Raw genomic sequence first — 22,757 nt, 5'->3', positions numbered from 1 at the left:
AGAGAGAGAGAGAGAGAGCGCGCAGAGGGCAAAGAGAGAGAGAGAGAGCGCGCCGAGGGCAAAGAGAGAGAGCGCGCCGAGGGCAGAGAGAGAGAGCGCGCCGAGGGCAGAGAGCTGAATATGCTATAACATACATGTGTGAAAAGTGGGAGAGTTGTACGCTGTAGTGTGTTTAAGAGAGGGGGGGGCGACTGTATGGATTTGAGCAGATTTTATAAAGTTGAACAGTAAGAGGAGAAGATGAGAGACTATAGGAAGATGATATTCTGACTGAAAAAAATATTCTGACTGGTTTCTTAAGATGTAAATTTCACATTTACTTCAATTAGTAAGTAATGTATTAGGTGTTGATTATAAATTGTTTAAAATGGATCAAACACCCCAGTTTTACATGAAAATCCATTATCATCTTGGGGACTATGTCTCAGACATAGGACTATGTCCCAGCTCATGAGGGGAAGGTCAGACATGGGGGGAGGGTTGGCAGGAGGGAAAAAACTATAGATCTGTGAGTCAGATCATGTGTTTCTCTGCAGAGTGAAACACACCTCTGTCTGAATGATATTCCATGCGTTAGTTAGTCCGATATTCCCCTCTGATCCATATAGTGTGAGGCCCAACTTCAGATCCCCACGTGCATACTCAGCTACCTGTGAGGAAACAAGAGACTGTATTTTAGAGACAGACAGAAACAAGGCACAATTCACATTTGTAGAACAAACATGCATGGGGTCCCCAGTTGATTAATCATCTGACTTACGAACACTTATACTGATGAGTGTGATCCCAGACAGCAGCGTATTAATATTAATTGTAAAGATTCAACGAGTGAATGTTTCCTTGTATTTATGAATGGCTGTTTTATATTGTCCTGCACTGTGTTCCAACTTGTGTACAAATTGACTTGTGAAAGGACTCAGGAATGGAACCCATTCACAACACAGGGTGGATCTGTACCAGTATTCACCTGTACTGCACCCCCACAGCAACTCCCAGCCCATCAATGCCCAGCCTCTCATTACTGTCACAGCACCCTCTTGTGATCATTTACATATCTGTATGTGTGATAAGAAACTCATTTATTGTTTATTCTGGCATATGGTTTATCCTGACACTGACATAAATTCTGTCCTTTTTATAGACTTCTCCTCAGTCTCAGGCCAAGATAGATCTTTCCCCGAGTTCTGAAGGTGACCTTGGGAAACGGGTGGTTAAGTTAGATTTGTAAATAAATGGAAAACAAGAGAAACATATATGTGCAAGGAATTTTCCTCATTGTGTCACATATTCATTAAGGGAGGAGTAAAGCAGCACCCTCTTGTGGCCATTTGTATTGAAATGACTGACATTAGAGCACTGCACTGATTCCTTTATAATCCCACGCTGCTACTGATCATTACTATTTAACCAGGTTGGTGATGTGGCCAACAGCCTGTGCAAAGAAACACTGACTTGTATTCTAACATCCCAAACTTAATATGAGGTCAATGTGAATAACAGACAATTAATGGTCAAACACTTAGGGTCATAGAGATGCACAGTGCGGAAACAGACCCTTCGGTCCTACTCATCCATGCTGACCAGAAATCCTAAATTATTCTAGTCCCATTTGCCAGCATTTGGCCCATATCCCTCTAAATCCTTCTTATTCATACATCCATCCAGATGCCCTTTAAATGTTGTAACTGTACCAGCCTTTACCACTTCCTCTGGCAGCTCATTCCATACACGCACCACCCTCTGTGTGAAAAAGTTGTCCCTTGGGTCCCTTCTAAATCTTGCCCCTCTCACCTTAAACCTATGCCCTCTAGTTTTGGACTCCCCTACCCTGGAAAAAAGAACTTGGCTATTCACCCTATCCATGCCCCTCATGATTTTATAAACCTCCAAAAGATCACCCCTTAGCCTCCGACTGTCCAGGGAAAATAGTCCCATCTATTCAGCCTCTCCCTATAGCTCAGACCCTCCAACACGGGCAACATCCTTGTAAATCTTTTTCTGAATCCTTTCAAGTTGAATATCTTTCCTATAGCAGGGAGACCAGAACTGAACACACTATTCTAAAAGTGGCCTAATCAATGTCCTGTACAGCCGCAACATGACTTCTGTGCTGACTTCTTCAGGACAATGTTCGCCTGCATGGTTGGAAACAGCACTGCAGGGTGCACTCTTTACAAAAGGTGAGCTCCACCAAGTCAGTACCCGTCAGATTTTTCCTGAATTCTAGTGAAGTTACACAAGTACTGCCTATGGGTTTTCTTCATTCATGCTCACAAATGCACTGAACAATCAGTGGCACATGGCTTTGCCCGAGCCTCCACAGCTCCTAGAACATTTCTGGAGCTCAGACTCCATCATTTAACTGTCTAGTAACTCCTGGACCCTCTGTTCAGGGTCTAACATTACAGAACCATTCAACTGGGGGTTTGACTTCTCATCGAGTCCCAAACTATACCGACTCAAATGTAGTTCATTCGCTTTTTTCCCCCACATTATAGCTTAACAGTTCTTTTCTGCTTGAATCGGTCTTCAACTCCAGCTGACTGAGACCCAGGAACTACTCTTCAGCAACCCTGAACTGTTTTCAAAGAAATCTGGAAAACCTTGCAACCAGGCCCCCTTCGGAAAACTGAATGTAATTTGGCACTGGGGCCCAATCAAATGTAGCAAATCAGCATATGACAATTCCTTACTACGCTCTGTACCCTGAATGTGACAATATTCACTGAGTGCTTGCACACGTTGATATAACAAAAAGGCTTTTATCCCAGTATACACCACTAAAAACCATTTTGGTTCAGAGTCAATTCTCCATACACTACTCACTGTTTAAGTTTGTCCTGCAAAGAAGTCAGATTAGTTTGTCAATGTTTGCTTAAGTGAGGAAATGATGATGTCACCGGGCTAGTAATCCAGAGGTCCAGACTGATATCCTAGCGACACAAGGTTCAAATCCCACCGTGGTTGTTGGTGGGATTCAAATTCAAATTGATAAATAAAAGGGAGTATCAGTTGCTATGGTCACCTATCATCCATTGTAGCAAAAACCCATCTCATTCAGGGAAGAAAATCTACCATCCTTGCCCAGTCCCACAGCTCAACCTCCCTTCATGTCAGGCCACTCAAAGCAAGGTCAATTAGGGGCTGTCCATGAATAAATAACTGAATGTAATTCTCCTTAAATACAGAATCTGAAATAAAATATGAATTGGTTGCATTTTTTTTTGTTATGTTAGGCCACGCTGGTGTTACACTAGTGCTCCTCCGCACTCAGGGTGTGTTAGAATCTAGAACATTGTCCATTCTTTACCCCTCTTTAAAGAAGCCCTACACTCAGAAGGGAGAAGGTACTATTTTTAAAACTGCCTTCCTCATGAAATCCTACCACTAGTCTAGTTAATGTTGGCTTTCATTGTCAACACAATTTCTGATGGCTCCACATGGCATTTTTAATCAACCTGTTCAGAAACGTTACTACACACCTCTGGAGCAGGTGAGAGTTGAATCCAGATCTCTCGGCTCAGCACAATCATAGAATCAACACAGTGTGGAAGCAGGCCATTCGGCCCATTGAGTCCACACCGACCCTCCAAAGTGCATCCCACCCAGACCCAGCCCCTTAACCTACTCCTGTAACCCTGCAATTCCCATGTCTAACCCACCTAGCTTGCACATCCCTGAACACTGTGGGGCAATTTAGCATGGCCAATCCACCTAACCTGCACATCTTTGGATTGAGGGGGCAAACCGGAGCACCCGGAGGAAACCCACGCAGACACGGGGATAATGTGTAAACTCCACACAGACATTTGCCGGAGGGAGGAATTGAATGAGGGTCCCTAACGCTATGAGGCAGCAGTGCTAACCACTGAGCCACCGTGCTGCCAAGGATAAGGTACTTTTGTGATACATAGATATATTATCCAATAGATTGTACTATTTAGGTGATTCATAGCACCCAGAACGATTATTTTGTTGGACAAAAGAAGGACAGGAAGATTGAAGGGAGACTGCAGAGATGGACGAGTGATCAAACATTCCAGTGAAGAAAGGGACACTGCCAGAGGGATGGGTGCCATCATAAAGGGAAGGTACTGTAATTAAGGATAGATGCTGTAGTGGGGAGAGAGCACTGTGACCAGGGGAGGCTGCAGTAATGAGTAGAAGATGCTGCAATGTAGGAAGTTACTGTAAAGGTGCAGGGGGAGGACTCTACAAGACAGGAAGCATGCTGGAATGGGAGGAGGGAGCTGTGAAGGAGCCAGAGTTATGATGAGAGGAGGACTCTGTACTGAAGGGAAGGTGTGTAAAGAGGGAGGAGAGGGATGGTATAAATGAGGGGAGGGTGGTGCAATGAGAAGGGAGAGTGTTATAATGAGGGCAAGTTGTAATGAGATGAACACAAAGCTATTGATTCTTGCTGCTCTGCCTGAAGAAACAAGTGTGGGGCCAGCATCAAATGGTAATTGAACTGTCCATTCCCCAGCAGCTGAGCTGCTAACAACTACCTCTGTCCCGAGAGTCTTTAGACAGCAGCAAGCTGCAGGTCAGGTTTCCTTCATGATCAATTATTGATTAGCAGTGACACGGTGTCCCCTCTAAATAAGCTTTCACTCAAGTGACCTCTTTAAAATAACCATTCCTCTGAGTCCTTGGTATTAAGTGTGGATGACGGAGTGGGAATCTGCTGAAGGCTCATTATCCAGGAATAGATGGGAATGGATTTGAGCAGCACGGATATAGGAAATTCAAACCACTTGAACTTCGAAGAGGGTGTCACTGTCCAGTTCCTGACTAAGACCTGGATCCCAGTCACTCTCAGGGGCTGCCTGGTGTTCTCAAATAGTCCCAGCAAACTGGAAGTTAACCAGTGAAACAACGTTAATCAAAACGGGAGACGGAGAGAGAGAGCGCAAACAGGGAACTTCAAGCTCATTAGCCTGAGGTTAGTTGTTGGGAAATCCAATGGCAAGGAAGTCCTAACAGTGCACTTCGAAAATCACATCATGATCCGGCAGAGTCAACGAGGATTACAAAAGGGAAATAGAGTTCAGAAAATTCATTACATTTTTCTGAGGGTACAATTAGTCAGGTGCATAAAGGGTAACCAGTAAATATACATGGATTTTCAAAATGTATTTAATTAGGTGCCACACAAAACATTAATATGCAGGATAAGGGGTCATGGAGTCAGGAAAATACATCCACCATTAGATGTGATTCTGCTACTGGAAATCATTTGTGAGATAATCTGGACTGTGCTCAGAATTAGACTGAAATTGAATCTAAGATCATTAGTCCGATTCCCAGTGTGATGCATTTGCTTGTGTATGGAGCTACCTATATTAATGCATAGGGCTCTGTTTTATGTAAAGAAAAGGAATAGATACAGGGTCAAGAAAACAGATACAGGAACCTTTACATTGAAAAGGAGTCACAGAAACAGCTAATAAAGCTACACAAAATAGGAACAAGTGTAGGCCGTTCAGCCCCTCAAGCCCATTCTGACAATCCTCACAGCCACTTTCCTGCCCTCTGCCCATAATCCTTGATGTCCCTACTGATCAAGAATCTGTTGTATTACCATGACAACACTCTGGCCAATCAGAATCTACCTGTCTAGTCTAAGAATTAAGATTGACAGTTAACTGTTCTGTGGCATCTCCACGGTTTGTCCAACCAATCAGCACCCTCTTCTCACGCTGTGTAAAATGACGTCCCTTTCTTAAATCTATTATTTGCCTCCTAGTTTTGATGAGCACACAACGAAAAGCTTTGACTTTTTGTCCCCTCTTAGCAATGTTTAATTATTTATATTCTTCAGTACTGTAACACTATCTTTTTGCATATTTACAGGTTACTGTGCACTCAAGTGCTGTGTCTAACTCTTTGTAAGGTTCTCTCTGCTCTATGCTTCTCTCTACTGATGCTGGAGTAACATTTTATTTATATTTGTTCATGGAATAAGTGTCTCTGGCACTCAATATTACATAACCCAAGATTCAACTACATTGCCTTGGATCCTAAACTAATAGAATCCCTACTGTGTAGAAGCAAGCCATTCAGCCCATCAAGTCTACACTACCCATCCGAAGAACATCCCACTGAGACCCACCCCTGTAACCCTGCATCTCCCATGCTGACCCACGTAGCCTGCACATCCCAGGACACTATGGGAAATTTCCCATGGCCAATCCACCTAACCTGCACATCTTTGGACTGTGGGAGGAAATTGGAGCACCTGGAGGAAACCCATATAGACACAGGGAGAATGTGCAAACTCCACACACAGACAGTCGCCCGAGGGTGGAATCGAACCCAGGTCCCTGGCTCTGTGAGGCAGCAGTGCTAACCACTGAACCACTCTCCAACTGGATATTGTGCGGTATCTGTACTTTCTCCTCCCTGGAGCCTGCTTTAGCAGAGCTGGTAAGGCAGTAAAATAATCAACGTTTTCACCCAGTTATTCGAGAGTTTATCATCTCTGGCCAAGAACTTATGAAATTTTCTGGAGCAGCTCCTCTGAATTGTTCCCTAATGTGAGTTGACATTCTGACTTGCTGATTAAAGTTTCCAATGTTTCGTTGCAAAATGAAAGTGAGGCCAAACACTTACCTCTGTTCTATACACGAAGAACAGGATGACAAGGATTAGCTCCATAAAGAAAATGATCAGCAGGACAATGAAAAACTGCAACAGAAAGGAGAGGGTGCATTATTAAAGCAGGCGGGAGTTTCGAATTCCATAAGTCAAACATGGCAGGAAACACAAATCACATTCCTGATATTCAGACAGGTTAACAACAGCATAAAAACCAAAATAACTGCGGATGCTGCAAATCAGAAACAAAAACAGAAGTTTCTGGGAAAGCTGAGCAGGTCTGGCAGCATCTGTGAAGAAAAATCAGAGTTAACGTTTCAGATCTGGTGACCCTTCCTAATGTCCTCCTGGGAAGGGTCACTGGACCCGAAACATTAACTCTGATTTCACGGATGCTGCCAGACCTGCTGAGCCTTTCCAGCAACTTCTGTTTTTGTTTCAGGTTAACAACAGCAGTTCCATTCATGTAGCATCCTATTTGAGAGTACCTCACACCAATGACATCTGTAGGAGGTGCAGTTCGTCATTCAGTGGTCAAGGTCTGTTTGCAGGAAAATCCCACAAATGAAACTGATGATGTAGTTATGTTCCTTTCAGTGGTATCTGGGCAGATGGACAACAGAAACTCACACCGCTAATGTCTCCCTAGGCAAGAGAAGAACTGCAAAATGCCAACGACCATCATCTCCAAGATCCCCTCCAAGCCACTCACCATCCCTATTTGGAAAATCTATCACCATTCCTTCAGTGCTGCTGGGTCAAAATCCTTGAACGGTCTCCCTAATATCGCCATGGGTCTACCTACAGCACAAGGACCACAGCAGGTCAGCACCACCTTCTCCAGGGGCAAGCAGTGAGGAGCAACAAATGTGTGCCCACAGCACAAAGGGGAGAACATTGAAGAAGGAGAGAAGGCCATTTGTCACTCTCAGAAATGGATAGTTTTACTGTGCATAGTGCCCCAAGAGTGTCAGGTTAGAGTGAGGGGTGTGTTAACATATTGGGATCATGATTCAGTTATGGGAAGCATTGCCAGCAGCTTGAAGGGCAATGCATGGGTTTTCAATAAAGAAAAATAGCAAATAGGCAGTAATTATTTACATGGGGATATTGAGCACACAAACTCAGAGATAACGTAAATAACATTTTTCTTTTATTCATTAACGGGATGAGGGCTTCGCTGGTGAGGCAGCATTTATTGCCCAGAGGGCAGTTAAGAGTCAACCACATTGGCTGTGGGTCTGGAGTCACATGTAGGGCCAGACCAGGTAAGGACGGCAGATTTCTTCCCTAAAGGACATTAGTGACTAGATTTTTTTATTCATTCACTGGCAGGACCAGCATTTATTGCCCATCCCTCCTTGCCCAAGGGGCAGTTAAGAGTCAACCATAATACAACGGGTCTGGAGTCACATGTAAGGATAGCAGCTTCCTTCCCTAAACCAGATGAGTGTTTCCCCAACAATCAACAATGGATTCATGGCCATCATTAGACTCTTAATTCCAGATATTTTATTGAATTCAAATGCTACCATCTCCCATGGCAGGATTTGAACCAGGGTCTCCAAAGCATTACCTGGATCTCTGGATTAACAGTCCAGCGATAATACCACTAGGCTGTGGCCTCCTGCTATTGTGTCCAGTTTTGAGGTCCTCACTTGAGGTTATACACAGAAGGAGCAGAGACTCTCTGAGATAATTATATAATCTGCAATTATGTGAGAGGCTAGTGGGATGTGGACTCTTTCCAATTTAGCAGAGAAGATTTAATTACCGCAGAAGCAATCACTGAACACTGGTTAAGACGCCTTCTCTTTGGAAACTGGCTGAGAATGAACAAGGAAATTGCATACTGTGATACCCATGTGTCAGCCTGGGGTAGTGGGTATGGGGCTACGCCTGGGACGCATAACTACAGACCAAGTATTGATTGGTATTTGTAACATCTTATCCATCTAAAAGGAGGAACCCCCAAAAATTCAGCACAAATACACAAAGTTACAGGGCAACACCATTTTATCATCGCATGGGCTGTTTTCCCTGGAGTACCGGAGGCTGAGGGGTGACCCTACCTAGGTTTATAAAATCATGAGGGGACATGGATAGGGTGAATAGCCAAGGATTTTTCCCCAGGGTAGGGGAGTCCAAAACTAGTGAGTATAGGTTTAAGGTGAGAGGGGAAAGATTTAAAAGGGACCCAAGGGGCAACATTTTCACACAGAGGGTGGCGCGTGTATGGAAATGAGCTGCCAGAGGAAGTGGTGGAGGCTGGTACAATTACGATATTTAAAAGGCATCTGGATGGGTATATGAATAGGAAGGGTTTAGAGGGATATGGATCAAATGCTGGCAAATGGGACTAGATTATTTTAGAACATCTGCTCAGAGATGGACTGAAGGGTCTGTTTCTGTGATGTACAGCTTTTTGACTCTAACAATGACAAAGCAGCTGCTGAAAACCAAAAAGAAGCTTCCAAAAATCAAAAGGCAGTCACCAGGAAGATCTTAAGAGGTGTTCTCGAAAGAAAAATTTAATTTGACTCTTGGCCTCAGCTATTTACAATCTATGTCATTGACTTAGACGAAGAGACAGAGTAATGTATCTAGAATTAAAACAAGATGGATATGTAAATTGTGAGGGGAACGCAGAGGGTGCAAAGGGGTGCAGACAGATTAATGAGGGGCCAACAAATTGCCAGATAGAATATAATGTGGGGGAAGTGTGAGGTTATTCATTTTGGTGGCAAGATGAGAAAAAGAAGAATGTTATTTTAGTAGGGATTATACTGACTAATGTTGACTTTCAGAGAGGTTTGGCTGTACTTGTGCAAGGAATACAAAATCAATGAGCAGTTCTGAAGTCAAATGGCATGTTGACCTTCACTGCAAAGGGACTGTTGTACAAGAATAAAACAAGTACAGCTACAAGTGTACAGGGCTTTGGTGAGACCAGATCTGGCATCAGCACAGAAACAGACCCTTTGGCACAACTCATCCGTGCTGACCAGGTTTCCTAAACTGAGATCGTCTAATTTGCCTACGTTTACCCCATATCCCTCTAAACCTTTCTATTCACATTTCTATTCACATACCTGTCTTTTAAATGTTGTAATTGTACTTGCCTTTACACTTCCTCTGGCAGCTCATTCCATACACGCATCATCCTGTGTGTGAAAAAGTTGCCCTCGGGTCACTTTTAAATCTTTTCTCTCTCACCTTAAACCCATGCCCTTTACTTTTGGACCCCCTACCCTGGGGAAAAGATCTTGGCTATTCAATTTATCTATGCCCCTTATGATTTTAAGGGCCTCCATAAGGTCACCCCTCAGCCTCCTACTCTCCACGGAGAAAAGTCCTAGCCTAATTCAAATGCTCCAGTCTCAGTAACATGCTTGTAAATCTTTTTTGCACTGTTTACAGTTTAATAACATCTTCCTATAGTAGTGTGACCAGAATTGTACGCAGTACCCCAAACATGGCCTTACCAATGTCTTGTACAGATGTAACATGACATTCCAACTGCTGTACTCAATGCTCTGACCAATGAAAGCATGGATGCCAAATGCCTTCTGCACCACCCTGTCTACCTGGGAATCCACTTTCAAGGAACTATATACCTGCACTCAATGTAGAGTGAGCAGTTTTGATCTCCATACTTAAGGAAGAATATACTTGCACTGGAATTGATAACAGCAGAGGGTCATTACATTAGCTCCCTAGAGTGAGGGGCTGTTGTATAATTGAAGGCTGAGTAAATTGCATTGATATTCTTTGGAGTTTGAATGAACGAGAGATGATCTCATTGCAACAGGGAAGATTCTGAAGGGGCTTAATAAAGAGGCCATTGAGAAATCTATTCTCCATGGATGGGGAATCCAAAATAGGGAGAGACAGTTTTAGGAAAGGTGATTGATGATTTAGAACTGGAATTAGGAGAAAATTCTTCCTTCAAATGATTGAGAGTCTTCAGACTTCTGTGCTGCAGAGTTTTATTGACTCTTCACTATTGAATAAATTTAAGGACAGATTTTTGACATTACTGAATACATTTCAATAGAGATCTTTGGTCTCTCAGGCTATCAGTTGAAGTCCAAGAGCAGCTATGATCATATTGAATGTTGAATCATGCTTCAATGGTCTACCCCTGCTTAATTTTTGTTCTTGCAGTCTTACAGGGAAACTGCATCTTTGTTTGAACACACACACACGCACATACGCACAAAAGCTGCTCATTCCATCTTTAATTGAAGCCAAGCCTGACTTCAGGTTTTTGCAGATAAATTTTGTTCACCAAAGGAAGAGATTGTTTTACTTGTGTTGGTGAGTCCATTGCCCCTGAAAGGTCTGGTGTGTTACAGTGTGAGACGTCAAGCAGCCAGACAGGATAATGCTGTCCTCACAGCCAGCGGTCAGTCAGTCGGCCACAGTTCTCTTATGTAATGCATATCTTACCAACCGGTTGAAACATGGCCTCAGTCACGCCCGCTGAGAATTAACAGTCACTCACACTTAAAAGGAGGCACTTGCTTTCCTTGATGGCACCGAGACAACCCAGAAATCCGACCACCATCACAATGGTCCCAATGGCAATGAGCAGGTTGGCAGCTGAGAGCGAAGGCAGACTGGGTGCTAAGGTGGCGAAGCTGCCTTGTGTTGCTGACAGCCATATTCCCACTCCCAGGAGTCCACAGCCACAGAGCTGGAAGAGACAAATCAGCAATTAACCACGTGCAGGAACCGCAGAGTGAACACACCACAGAACAAGAGCCTCCACTCACATAGTGCCTTTCAAGGGCAACAGCATTCTCCCACCCACCCTCTCAGCAAGTCAGAGTCAATGTTCGCTGTCACCAGGTAGAAAGCTCAGCAGCCAATTGTGCACTGCAAGCTCCCACAAACAGCAATTCTGAATGACAAGGATATCTGTTTTAAATCGAGGGATAAATGGCAGCCAGGAAAGGCACCTCTCTCGCTGGTCTTCAGAACTTTTACTGTCACCCGAGAGGAGAGGTGGAGCCTCAGTTTAAGACCGACAGTGCAGCACACCCTCCAGCCCTGCGCCGCAAGAGACAACTCAGATTTTTGTGCTCAAGCCCCGAGTGGGACGCAAACCCACACCCTTCTGCATTCACAAGTACAAGCATTTGTAAGTCGGGCCTTTGTAAATTGGGGATCACTGATAATGAATGAAAGGGGATGCAAGTGTCACTGAATACTTCAACTCAAAGCCAGCCTCTCCTGACGCTGGTGATCAAGTGAATGAACAGCAGGTAACCAGCACAAAGTGGGGTAGAGGGATGACACCAAAAGGTTAAAGCAGAATTTCTCAATCACATTCCATCAATCTCCTTCAAATGAAAACTTGTGAACTATTTCAGTCAGACCTGGGTGAATGAACACTGTGACAAACATCACCAAGTGGGGTTTTACTTTTGCCCTCAGTTTGGAACGGAATATATAAATTGCAATCATTTCATGCAGAATCGAATTGCACCGTTGCAATTTGCTCGTGTGCTTTTATTAACTTCTTCAAAAATGAAATCATTTTAACTTCTGGCTCTTGCATCAAAACATAATAAAAGTTAAATTACGTCAGATTAGGCACTGCCCTGTATGGAAATCCATATGTGAAACCTCTCCCCTCGCTAAAGGCTGGCTAATTAAAATGTTCAGGACTGAGACTGTCAGATTTCTATGAGACGAAGGATGCTAAGGACAAATGGGATTAGGATACAGATTAACCCCGATTTAATTGAAAGCTATCAGGCTTGAAGGCCTGAATGGGCTTCTCCTGTTCTGATTAACCAACATAAGCAGTGAATCTATAAACAGGATAAATCCCAGCTGTGTGTGAAGAAGGAGCCTGCAGTGCTCATTAACACACTTCGGGGATTTTGTGACCACTCGGCACCAGGAAGCCTGGGTTGTGTTTATCTCTGTCCAAAACAAAATTATAATTCATTTTAAATTACAGAGCTCTTTTAAAGGTCTTTTAATTTGGTTTGATTGGCTACAGTTTATCAACAAAAGGCTTAAACAGGAGAGTGAATATTCACTTTGTGAACTTTAAATTAACATGGCCTAAAGTTTTAAGCATTTTTTAAAACATTTAATGCATTTTAGTTATGTGACATTTACAGCACATACAATTTTGTTTTATTCAGTCACAGGATGTGGGTTTTTGTCCATTGGAAACGTGGTAAGTCACCATAAATCCAGCAAAGAGAGTTCAGTAAGAAGCTGCCATGCTCAATAAAATAATTTTTAATTCTCAGCAGGAATGAAGGGTCCGAACAATTACAACTAAGACGAGGAAAAATCAATTCACTCAAAAGATTCTTTGCCCCAGAGAATTACGGATTCTCCATCATTGAGCATATTTAAGGGCTGGAATATGCAAGTCTTTTGTCTCTCGGGAATTATATGATAAAGGGTGTCAGCAGGAAAGTGTCACCAAAGACCAAGATCAGCTATGATCGTACTGAATGACAGAGCAGACTCTATGGGCCAAATGCTCCAAACCCACTCCCATTCCTACTTCTGCATCAATCTGTCTCCTGGAAGCAAACTGGTTGCTGACCCCTCGTTTTACTGATCCACGGAATGGTTACTGGGACGGAAGGATATTTGGACGGTTGTGTTCATAGTAGCTCTCAACTCTCCTACCTTCTCCCACTGCCCTCTGGTGCTGTTCTAATTCTCTCCTGACAGCCTGAATTAGATCTGCCTGCCTCCACCATACTCTCAGGCAGATGCTTTCAGATTCTAACCACATGCTGTGTTAAAAAGATTTTCCTTATATCAGCTTTAGTTCTTTTGCCAATTAATGTAAATCTGTGCCTTCTGATTCTTCCAACAGTGGGAACCATCTCTCTCAGTCTACTCTGTGCAGAGCCCTCTCAATTTTTATCACCTCCATCAAACCTTCTCTTCTCCAAGGAGAAAGTCCCCAGTGTCTCCACAGTATCCCTTACCCCTTACCCCTTACATATATAAAAAGGTTGAGAGTAGACATTGGACCACTGGAAAACTAGGCTGGAGAAGTAGTAATGGGGCACAAAAGGTGGAGGAACTGAATAGATACTTTGTGTCAGACTTCGTGGTGAAAGACACCAGCAGCATACCAGAACTTCATTAGAGTCAGGGGCAGAGGTGAGAGTAGCGATCATTAAGATGATGCTAGGGAGGCAGAAAGGTCTGAAGGTGGATAAATCACCCAGACTACAATGGACTACACCCCAGAGATCCGAAAGAGATGGCTGAGGAAATTGTAGAGGCATTGGTGGTGATCTTTCAGGAATCACTGGCGTCAGGGAGGCTCCCTGAGGACTGGAAAATGGCTAATTAACTCCCCTGTTTAAGAAGGATGGGAGGCAGAAGGCAGTAAATTATAGGCTGATTAGCCTGACCTCAGTCACTGGTAAGATTTTAGAGTCCGTTATTAAGGATGAGATTGCGGAGTACTTGGAAGTGCATGGTAAAATAGGGCTGAGTCAGCACAGCTTTGTCAAGGGGAGGTCATGTCTGACAAATCTGTTAGAATTCTTTAAGGAGGTAACAAGAAAATTAGACAAAGGAGTGATCTATTGGATTTCCAGAAGGCCTTTGATAAGGTGCCACACAGGAGGGTGTTAAATAAGTTAAGGGCCCATGTATTAGGGGCGAGGAACTGGCATGGATAGAGGATTGGCAGGCTGGCAGAAGGCAGAGTGGGAATGGCAGCTGGTTGACTAGTGGAGTTTCACTAGGGCCAGTATTGGGACCACAACTATTCATGTTATGCATTTACAATCTGGATGAAGGAACTGAGCAGATGACACAAAGATGGATGGAGAGACAAGTAATGGGGAGGCTGCAGAAGGACTTGGACAGGCTGGGAGAGTTGGCAAAGAAGTGGCAGATGGAATACAGTGTGGGGAAGTGTGAGATTATGAACTCTGTTAGGAAGAATAAAGGCATATACTATTTTCTAAATGAGGAAAGGCTTCGAAAATCTGAAGTGCAAAAGGACTTAGGAGTCCTAGTTCAAGATCCTCTTAAGGTTAACGTGCTGGCTCAGGTGGCTGTTAGGAAGACAAATGCAAAGTTAGCATTCATTTCAAGAGGACTAGAATACAAGAGCAGGGATGTACTGCTGAGGCTGTATAAGGCTCTTGTCAGACCACATCTGGAAGATTGTGAGCAGTTTTAGGCCCCATGTCTAAGGAAGGATGTGTTGCCATTGCAGAGCGTCCAGAGGAGGTTCATAAGAATGATCCATGGGATGAAGGGCTTGTCAAATGAGGAATGGTTGAGAACTCTGGGTCTCTACACGATGGAGTTTAGAAGGATGAGGAAGGATCTGATTGAAATTTACAGAATACTGAGGGGTCTGGATAGAGCGGATGTGGAGAAGATGTTTCCACTAGTGAGAGAGACTAGGACCTGAGGGCACACCCTCAGAGTGATGTGACAACCCTTTAGAACTGAGATGAGGAGGAATTTCTTCAGCGAGCGGGTGGTGAATCTGCGGAACTCATTACCGCATAAGGCTATGGAGGCTGCGTCATTGAGTGTATTTAAGACAGAGATACTCAAGTTCTTGCTTAGTAAGGGGATCGAAGGTTATGGAGAAAAGGCAGGAGATTAGGGTTGAGAAACACATCAGCATGATTGAAGCAGACTCGAAACTCGAACAGCCTAATTCTGCTCGTATATCTTTTGGTCTCATAGTCTTTATACCCACTGGATTGTTCTGTACGTAAACACATTCTCTCAACAGCTGAATAGATTGGTTGGTGTCAGAAGCAAACGTGGTATCTCCCTTGATCTCACAGACTAGCGTCAATGTCTCAGGCCTAACATTATCAATGACTGCTCTCCAATTATAAAAACATCTACTTGCATCCACATTGTGTCATTACTCTAGTGACACAATCTAGGGTCTGTCACATAAGCATTATCTGGCACATTTAGACACATACCCAGATACAGAGATATTACACAGGAAGGAAATAGGTTTCTGAGGAATGTGTTGAGAGAGAGAGAGAGATTGGAGAGACAAGGACATCTAGGGAGAGAATTCCAGAGCTAGGTAGTTAGGCAGGGCCATCAATGGTAGAGTGATGGATCCGTAAGGGCTGAGGGTTGGAGGAACGCAGTTTTTTGGAGGGTTTCTGGGTGGGAGTACGAAGGACAAGACTTTCTAATGCCTGTTAATTCCTCCTCATTGGCAATCTGCAGACACTGAACTCAACAGCCATACATGAGGGGCATCAAAGGAACAATACTCAATGTTTCATTCCAATTCTAATGGCAATAAAGTATCCAATGAGAATCTTGGGAGACAAGGCCATAGTCGAGGCTTTTGCAAACACCAGTCACCTATGAAGCTAAAAAAAATTGAACTGCAGTCCTGCAATGACACACAAATTCCTGAGAGTGGAAGAGTGGCTCCACACAGTGATACACTATACAGTCTTAGAGCTGTACAGCACGGAAACAGACCCTTCGGTCTAACTCGTCTATGCTGACCAGATATTCTAAATAAATCTAGTCCCAATTGCCAGCATTTGGCCCATATCCCTCTAAACCCTTCCCATTCATGTACCCATCCAGATGCCTTTTAAACATTGTAATCATACCAGCCTCCACCATTTCCCCTGACAGTTCATTCCATACACGCACCACCCTCTGTGTGAAAAGGTTGCGCCTTGGGTCCCTTTTAAATCTTTCCCCTCTCACCTTAAACCTATGCCCTCCAGTTTTGAACTCCCCATCCTGGGGAAAAGACCTTGGCCATTTACCCTATCTGTGCTCTCATGATTTTATAAACCTCTATAAGATCACCCCTCAGCCTCTGATGCTCCAGGGAAAATAGCTCCAACTTGTTCAGCCTCTGCCTATAGCTCAAACCCTCCAACCCTGGCAACATCCTTGTAAATCTTCTCTCAACCCTTTCAAGGGTATCAACATCTTTCTTATAGCAGGGAGACAAGAATTGCATGCAGTATTCCAAAAGTGGCCACGCCAATGTCCTGTACAGCCTCAACATGACCTCCCAACTCCTATACTCAATGCATTGACCAATAAATACCAAACACCTTCCTCACCGTCTTGTCTACCTGCAACTCCACTTTCAAGGAATTATGAACCTGTACTCCAAGATCTTTTTGCTCAGCAACACTCCCCTGGACCTTATCATTAAGTGTATAAGTACATGATGAAGAAAGGCCATTCAGCTTTTATATTCCAGCTTCCCTTCAATCAACATCGCAGAATGACCTCAATTGGTGCGGAACTCAGACCATTTTAGTTTCTAACAAGTGATGTATTTTTTGAAGGCTAATTATTTTCGTAATGTAAGAAGCCCCAGATCTACAGTCATTGAAATTCTGCAATCTCTCTGCAGTTCTCATCTTTACCGCTTACTCAGCAAGAGTTTTGGAATCTCAACTTTTTAAATTCATTCACAGGATAATGGTGTTGCTGGCTAGGCCAGTATTCATTGCCATCCCTAATTGCCCATTGGGCAGTTAAGAGTCAACCACATTGCTATGGGTCTGGAGTCACATGGAGGCTAGATCAGGTTCCCTGAAGAACATTAGTGAATCAGATTGCAATGGTTATCAGTCACCATTACCAAGAATAGCTTTAAATTCCAGATCCATCAATTGGATTGAACTTCCACCAGCTGCCGCGATGGGAGTTGAACTCATTTACCCAGAACATTAGCCCAGGGGTCTGTCTGGATTACTAGTCCAATGACATTACACTACCACCTCCTCTGGTAAAGAGGACCAGAGGGGGTGGAGTGGCTGCACTGTGACTTGCAGCCAATGTGAAGATATTACAACTCTGTGTGATAGCTCTCTCTCGCAATCCCCGTCTCTCCTCTCTTCCCCCAAAGTGCTCTCCTTCACTCGGATAATCCCAGAAAACCAAACTGACTTCCTTGACAATAATGAAAAATTGACAGGAAAGTGCAAATGCACACTTACATCCTGCCCTGTCCAAGCAGGCAAGATTGTACAGAGAAGTGCATATGATGGGGTGTGTGTAGCGGTCAGGGAGAAACAAATGCAGGAACACAGAATAAGACAGCTGAGCCCTGTTCCATATAGAGATTGTGAGAGTCTCTACTTGCGTGTATGCCCAGTGTGCAATTCCATCTAGTTGGTGTTCATATAAATTGCAACAAAAAGATGTATGATGTCCAAGCTTTCATCAGGACAGACACACAGACATCAAACTTGCTCAGAACAGAATGTCTAATGTTAGACTGAAGAGCAGAGCAGACTGGCCTACTTCGGTCCTATGTCTTATGGTGTTACAGCATGGTGTTTTATTGCGAACGCTCAAGTTCTGAGCTGCCATGTGACCGCTGTCTGTAAAGATTGATGTCAAACTGACAGCAGAATGACATCAAACATACAACATAAACTTGTAACAACCCATCAGTCACCACGGTCACTCCAACTCCTTTTTATTAATCTATATTCCTTCATAGGATGTGAGCGTTGCTGGTATTTAGTGTATGTCCCTAATTTCCCCTGAGAAGGTGGTAGTGAGTTGCCTTCTTGAACTGCTACAGTCTTTGGGATGTCAGTGGACCAACAATGTCCTTAGGGAGGGAGTCCCAGGATAGTGACCCAGTGACACTAAAGGAACGGCGATATATTTCCAAGTCAGGATGGTGAGTGACTTACAGGGGAGCTGGCAGGCAGAAAAGACAAATATGTTGACATCTGAATGCCCAGCAGGAGCACGACTGTTATTCAGTGTCCAACAAGTTTCATTTTCTAAGGATAGTTTAGCTCCACAGAAGCGCATTACCGAGGCTTGTTTGACAAAGCATAAAACCCCTGCTCTTTTCACTTGCTTGCCAGCACACTCTCACCTCAGAGTCGCAAAGTTCCAAGCTCAAGTCACACTTAGGCTTGAGCCAGAAACTCAGACGAACACCCCCAGGTTCACAGCTCAGGGAGTACTGCCCTGCTGCAGATGTGTACCTTTTGAATTAAACTGAGGCTCCCATGCAGTGCATGTGCAAGATCCTGTGCCTGTATGTTAGAGAATCACGTAGGAGGTCTCTCCAGTGTCCTGGCTAATATCCATCCCTTTGCACCAAATCATTGTCAAATCTGGTCCATTATTGCACTGTGTGCAAGATGTCTATCACATTTCTTATGTTACAACAACGGCTGCACTTCAGAAAGACTCCATTGGCTGCAAAGTGCTGAATGACATTTGGTATTTATGAAAGGAGCTCTATAAATGCTAAGTTGTTATTACGTTTTACGTGCAGTCACCCTCCCTTCCTCACCAAAATCACCGACAGAGGTCTGCAAACTGAACAAGGGATGAACAAAGTTTAAAAGGCAGCGAAAGCAGGAAACTGGGAGCACAGTGTGACTCCAGGCAGTACATTACAACTAAGAGGGTATGAAAAAGAAATGAGAAGATACAAAACAGCAGCGAGGTAGACTCTTGGATGCTGCCAGAAACAAAAGATTGAACCCAGGATCATCCCAACATTTAGGGAGCAGGGCAACTTTGATAAAGTTCATCAAAAACCTTAACGTTAGCAAGCAGTGTGAGAGGCAGCAGAATGAAAGTGGTAATGGTAAGCTGTTGTATGTATCTACACAGCAAGATCCCAATCATAAAGGCACAGGCTTTGAAAGAAGCACCTTTACTGGGAGGGCACCAGCCCAGGACGTTCAGTGATGTTAGCCAATCTCACATTCCCGTTGCCAACAAATGACGTTGTTGTACAGCCCTTGATTTAACGAATGACCTCCCAAGGTGTTTCACACAGGTAAATCAAATTAAGACACTGCGCCACAGAAGGACACACTTGACCTCGTAATCGAAAATGTGCTCAAAAAGTGGTAGATTTTCCAGAATGCATCAGAGGAGGAAAGGGAGGCAGAGAGCAGTGAGAGAGGGAACTGGACAGCTCAGGGTTCGATCAACTGAACGCATGGCTATCAATGGTGGAGCGATTAAAACCCGGGATGCTCAAAGGTCAGAGCTGGAAGGGTGCAGCAGGTATGCTGAAGAGTTGTAGGGTTGGAGGAGATTACAGATGGAGGGAAGAAAAGGACATGGGGAAGATTAGAAAGTAGAAGCGGGAGCACAGGGTGAGAGTGTAATTTTGTGAATCCACATCCATTTAGGTAACTTTTGCTTTCAAAACTAACTTAGAAAGTCGGCACGGCAGAGATGTGAGGCTGAAGCAGATCCCTCTGAAGGGCAATCTCTGCTTCCTCAGAGATTCAGCAGGAGATCGGAGACTGACTTCAGCCAATAATTCCACAGGAGGCGGGGAGCCACAGGCTGGTATACCTTCTGTTTATGGAAGTTGGTCGGAGCTCGGGAAGTCTCCACACTGGCCAGGGATCAGCAGTGCCCAGCTGGTCAGGATTTAAGGGCCCAGTATCACGGCCACTGAAAGGTTTATCAAAATATGAAAATTCAGCCTGCCTGGTGGACGACACATTTTATTTTTATTCGTTACCTTTACTTTAACAGAACCCTAGCAAGTTACAACTGGAATCACATTTGAAATGATAAATAATATCATTATTATGATTAAAATTGCTAAGACAAAGACGCAGAGCTTTGCCTGAGCAAGGTGTTACTGTCTCCAGGTGCAATGTCCTGTTTCACTTCACTGAGCTCTCTCACTGATGCTGGCAAGATGTCTGTTGTAGGGGATTATGACATGCAGAATACGCCATCTGTTCGACACTCGTGCACCACGACTGAGAGAAATTAATTCCTCCAGTGTCACATGTGACTAAATCCTAATTCTGAGTGCCATGAAAAGTGCAGGCCATGTGCATCTCCACAGTGACAAGCTGATCAGCACCATCACCTCGAGGGCCATTCTTACTGCTGCTCGCTCTACAAGGCGTGCAAGCTACAACTTCTACCGACTTCAAAATACATTCTTTGATGAAACGATTTGGTAACCAAAGCACAAGTGTGTCAACAGCAAGTGACTGAAGGATTAGGGTCAGGTTCAGCATTACGGTCATGTCGTTCTCTGAACCCTGGGGGGAGCATGAACAATCTAGGAAGGCTTTGCCACAAACTGTGAGCTTTCCAGATTCCCACAATCGACCATCTCTGCATATTGTTCACCTTTGAATTCTGTTCTTGCTGTTTGACACATTGAAGAAAAAAAAACCTCTGAAAGAGGCCAGTGACTCCCCCACCCCAACCTCTGAGAATGACCTTTGAATTGCAAATGCAGGTCAAGTGGAAGGAATCTGTTTGAATGTTGAATGGGAGAGCTTGGCAGACTATCCATGCTGATGTCAACCCAATGGATGACCTTCCTCCTCTTGAAGAACAGCCCTTTTGATCGTATTTGGACAGCTGGTTGCTGATTCTCTTATGCAAAGAGAATGCGTCTACACCAAATACATAGGGACTGTACTGGGATTCCCAGGGTCAGGAGATTTGTGTAAAATTCCACGTTAACACATTCTGGATACATTTTGGGGGCAGCTTCTGCAACTTGTCCTGTCTTCTTCAACGGTTCATGTATGTGAACCCCCAACTCTCCCAGTTCACATAACTCCTTTAAAATGGTTTTATTTTAATACCCCAATTGAACAGAACGCTAAGGAGATGCCAGCATTGTTCCATGCAACTCACCTTCATACCATTACCCTTTTAGGCTTGGAATCTATTCATTTCCATCCTGCTCAACTTGTTTTTTTTAAATATTTGCTCATGGGATATGGACGTCCCTGGCTGGCCAGCATTTATTGTCCATCCCTAGTTGCCCTTGAGAAGGTGTTGGTGAGCTGCCTTCTTGAACCACTGCAGTCTATGTGCTGTTGGTAGACTCACAATGCCATTAGGGAGGGAATCCCAGGATCTTGACCCAGCGACAGCGAAGGAACGGCGATATATTTCCAAGTCAGGATGGTGAGTGGCTTGGAGGGGAACTTGCAGGTGGTGGTGTTCCTATATATCTGTTGCCCTTGTCCTTCTAGATGGAAAGAAAACTCTGCTAACGATCAGGTTACACGTGTTCCTAGAATGTCACCAAATATCACAAACCGTTTGGATTCTGCCCAGAACCAGAAATGGGTAGGGAGCAGCTAGAAACCAAAATGTCTCTATGGGACGCTGTGCAGGAATGTGGGTGGACAATTGTGCTCAGGTTGAAAAGAAAACATTGAAGGGGAGTTGAGATGAGTCACTTAGCTTGAGGAATAGTCTCTGCGGAAAAGAAAACCATTCGGGGAAAGTCTGTTCTAAGGTTACAGGTTACCAGGCTGAAAATAGCAAAGAACAGGAATAAATCTTTGGGAGTTAAAAATCACTTCTGATTGATTTTAGGGAAATTGAATATTTCTGTAAAAGGGCAGTGTACCTGCGAAGTACATTTCTGCAGTTGGGTTAAGAATAAGAAAGGCAAATTCCATTACGCTGTTTAAAATGTAAGCTGCCAACAAAGAGCTTTAATCAATAGTCAGTGGTTACTTGTCACAGTAAAATTTTTCAGTATGGGTGAAAACTTGTCATTTAGCTATTGACTGGAAGTTTGAACCCTTTTTAAATGTTATTGGTCTCCACAGAATTATACCACTTTATGCAAAGGGTTGCTGGTGTACAGAATGCTTTGTCACAGCTTGTGGTTGATGCAGAAACTACTATATCACTTGAAGCTAATTATGCAAATATTTGAAGTGGGCACGATGGAAGTGTTTTGGGGGAAAAGTTCGAGGTAATGGATTATTTTTTGAATTGCTGTATCACGTGGCACAGACACCATATGCAAAAGGGCTCCTTCTGCACTATATCCATCCTGAGTGAGAGTATTTCTGTAGCCAGTGTTACAGGCGCTATGCAAAATCTCAGTTACAGAAACAAAAGTCAAAAATTTCTCTCGAGTGACTGTGTGGCCAAATGTGATACTGAGCGGTATACAACCAAAACTTATATTGATAGGGTGCTTTTAACATAATAAAACAGCCTTCAGTGCTTTACAGGTGAATTATAAATTGAAACATGACACTGAACCCCCAAGGAGATGTAAGGTCAATTGACCAAGGTTAAAGTGTTAGGACTTAAGGTGTATCTGAAAGGAGGAACGCGAGGTAGAGATGTCAGGAGGGTATCTGAGAGTTTAAGGCGGATGCTTTCCACACAAG

At 43.8% G+C, this 22,757-nt stretch overlaps 1 protein-coding gene across 4 annotated transcripts in view; it reads right to left on the bottom strand.

The window, feature by feature from the left end:
* The window catches only part of tspan9a (tetraspanin 9a), a 120,066-nt gene that overhangs the window by 14,341 nt on the left and 82,968 nt on the right, over positions 1-22,757 (bottom strand). For all 4 annotated transcript variants that reach the window (XM_048607597.1, XM_048607599.1, XM_048607596.1 and 1 more), the window contains 3 exons: positions 11,108-11,299; positions 6,616-6,690; positions 549-650 (listed from right to left, as the gene is read on the bottom strand). In XM_048607597.1, coding sequence (XP_048463554.1) covers positions 549-650; positions 6,616-6,690; positions 11,108-11,299 — 369 coding nt within the window. The remainder of the gene's footprint in view (positions 1-548; positions 651-6,615; positions 6,691-11,107; positions 11,300-22,757) is intronic.

The sequence above is a fragment of the Rhincodon typus genome, chromosome 18 (genome assembly GCF_021869965.1).
Source record: "Rhincodon typus isolate 14 chromosome 18, sRhiTyp1.1, whole genome shotgun sequence".
Lineage (NCBI taxonomy): Eukaryota > Metazoa > Chordata > Chondrichthyes > Orectolobiformes > Rhincodontidae > Rhincodon > Rhincodon typus.
Note: the sequence above shows the minus strand (reverse complement) of the source record. Positions and strands in the feature narration are given on the sequence as shown.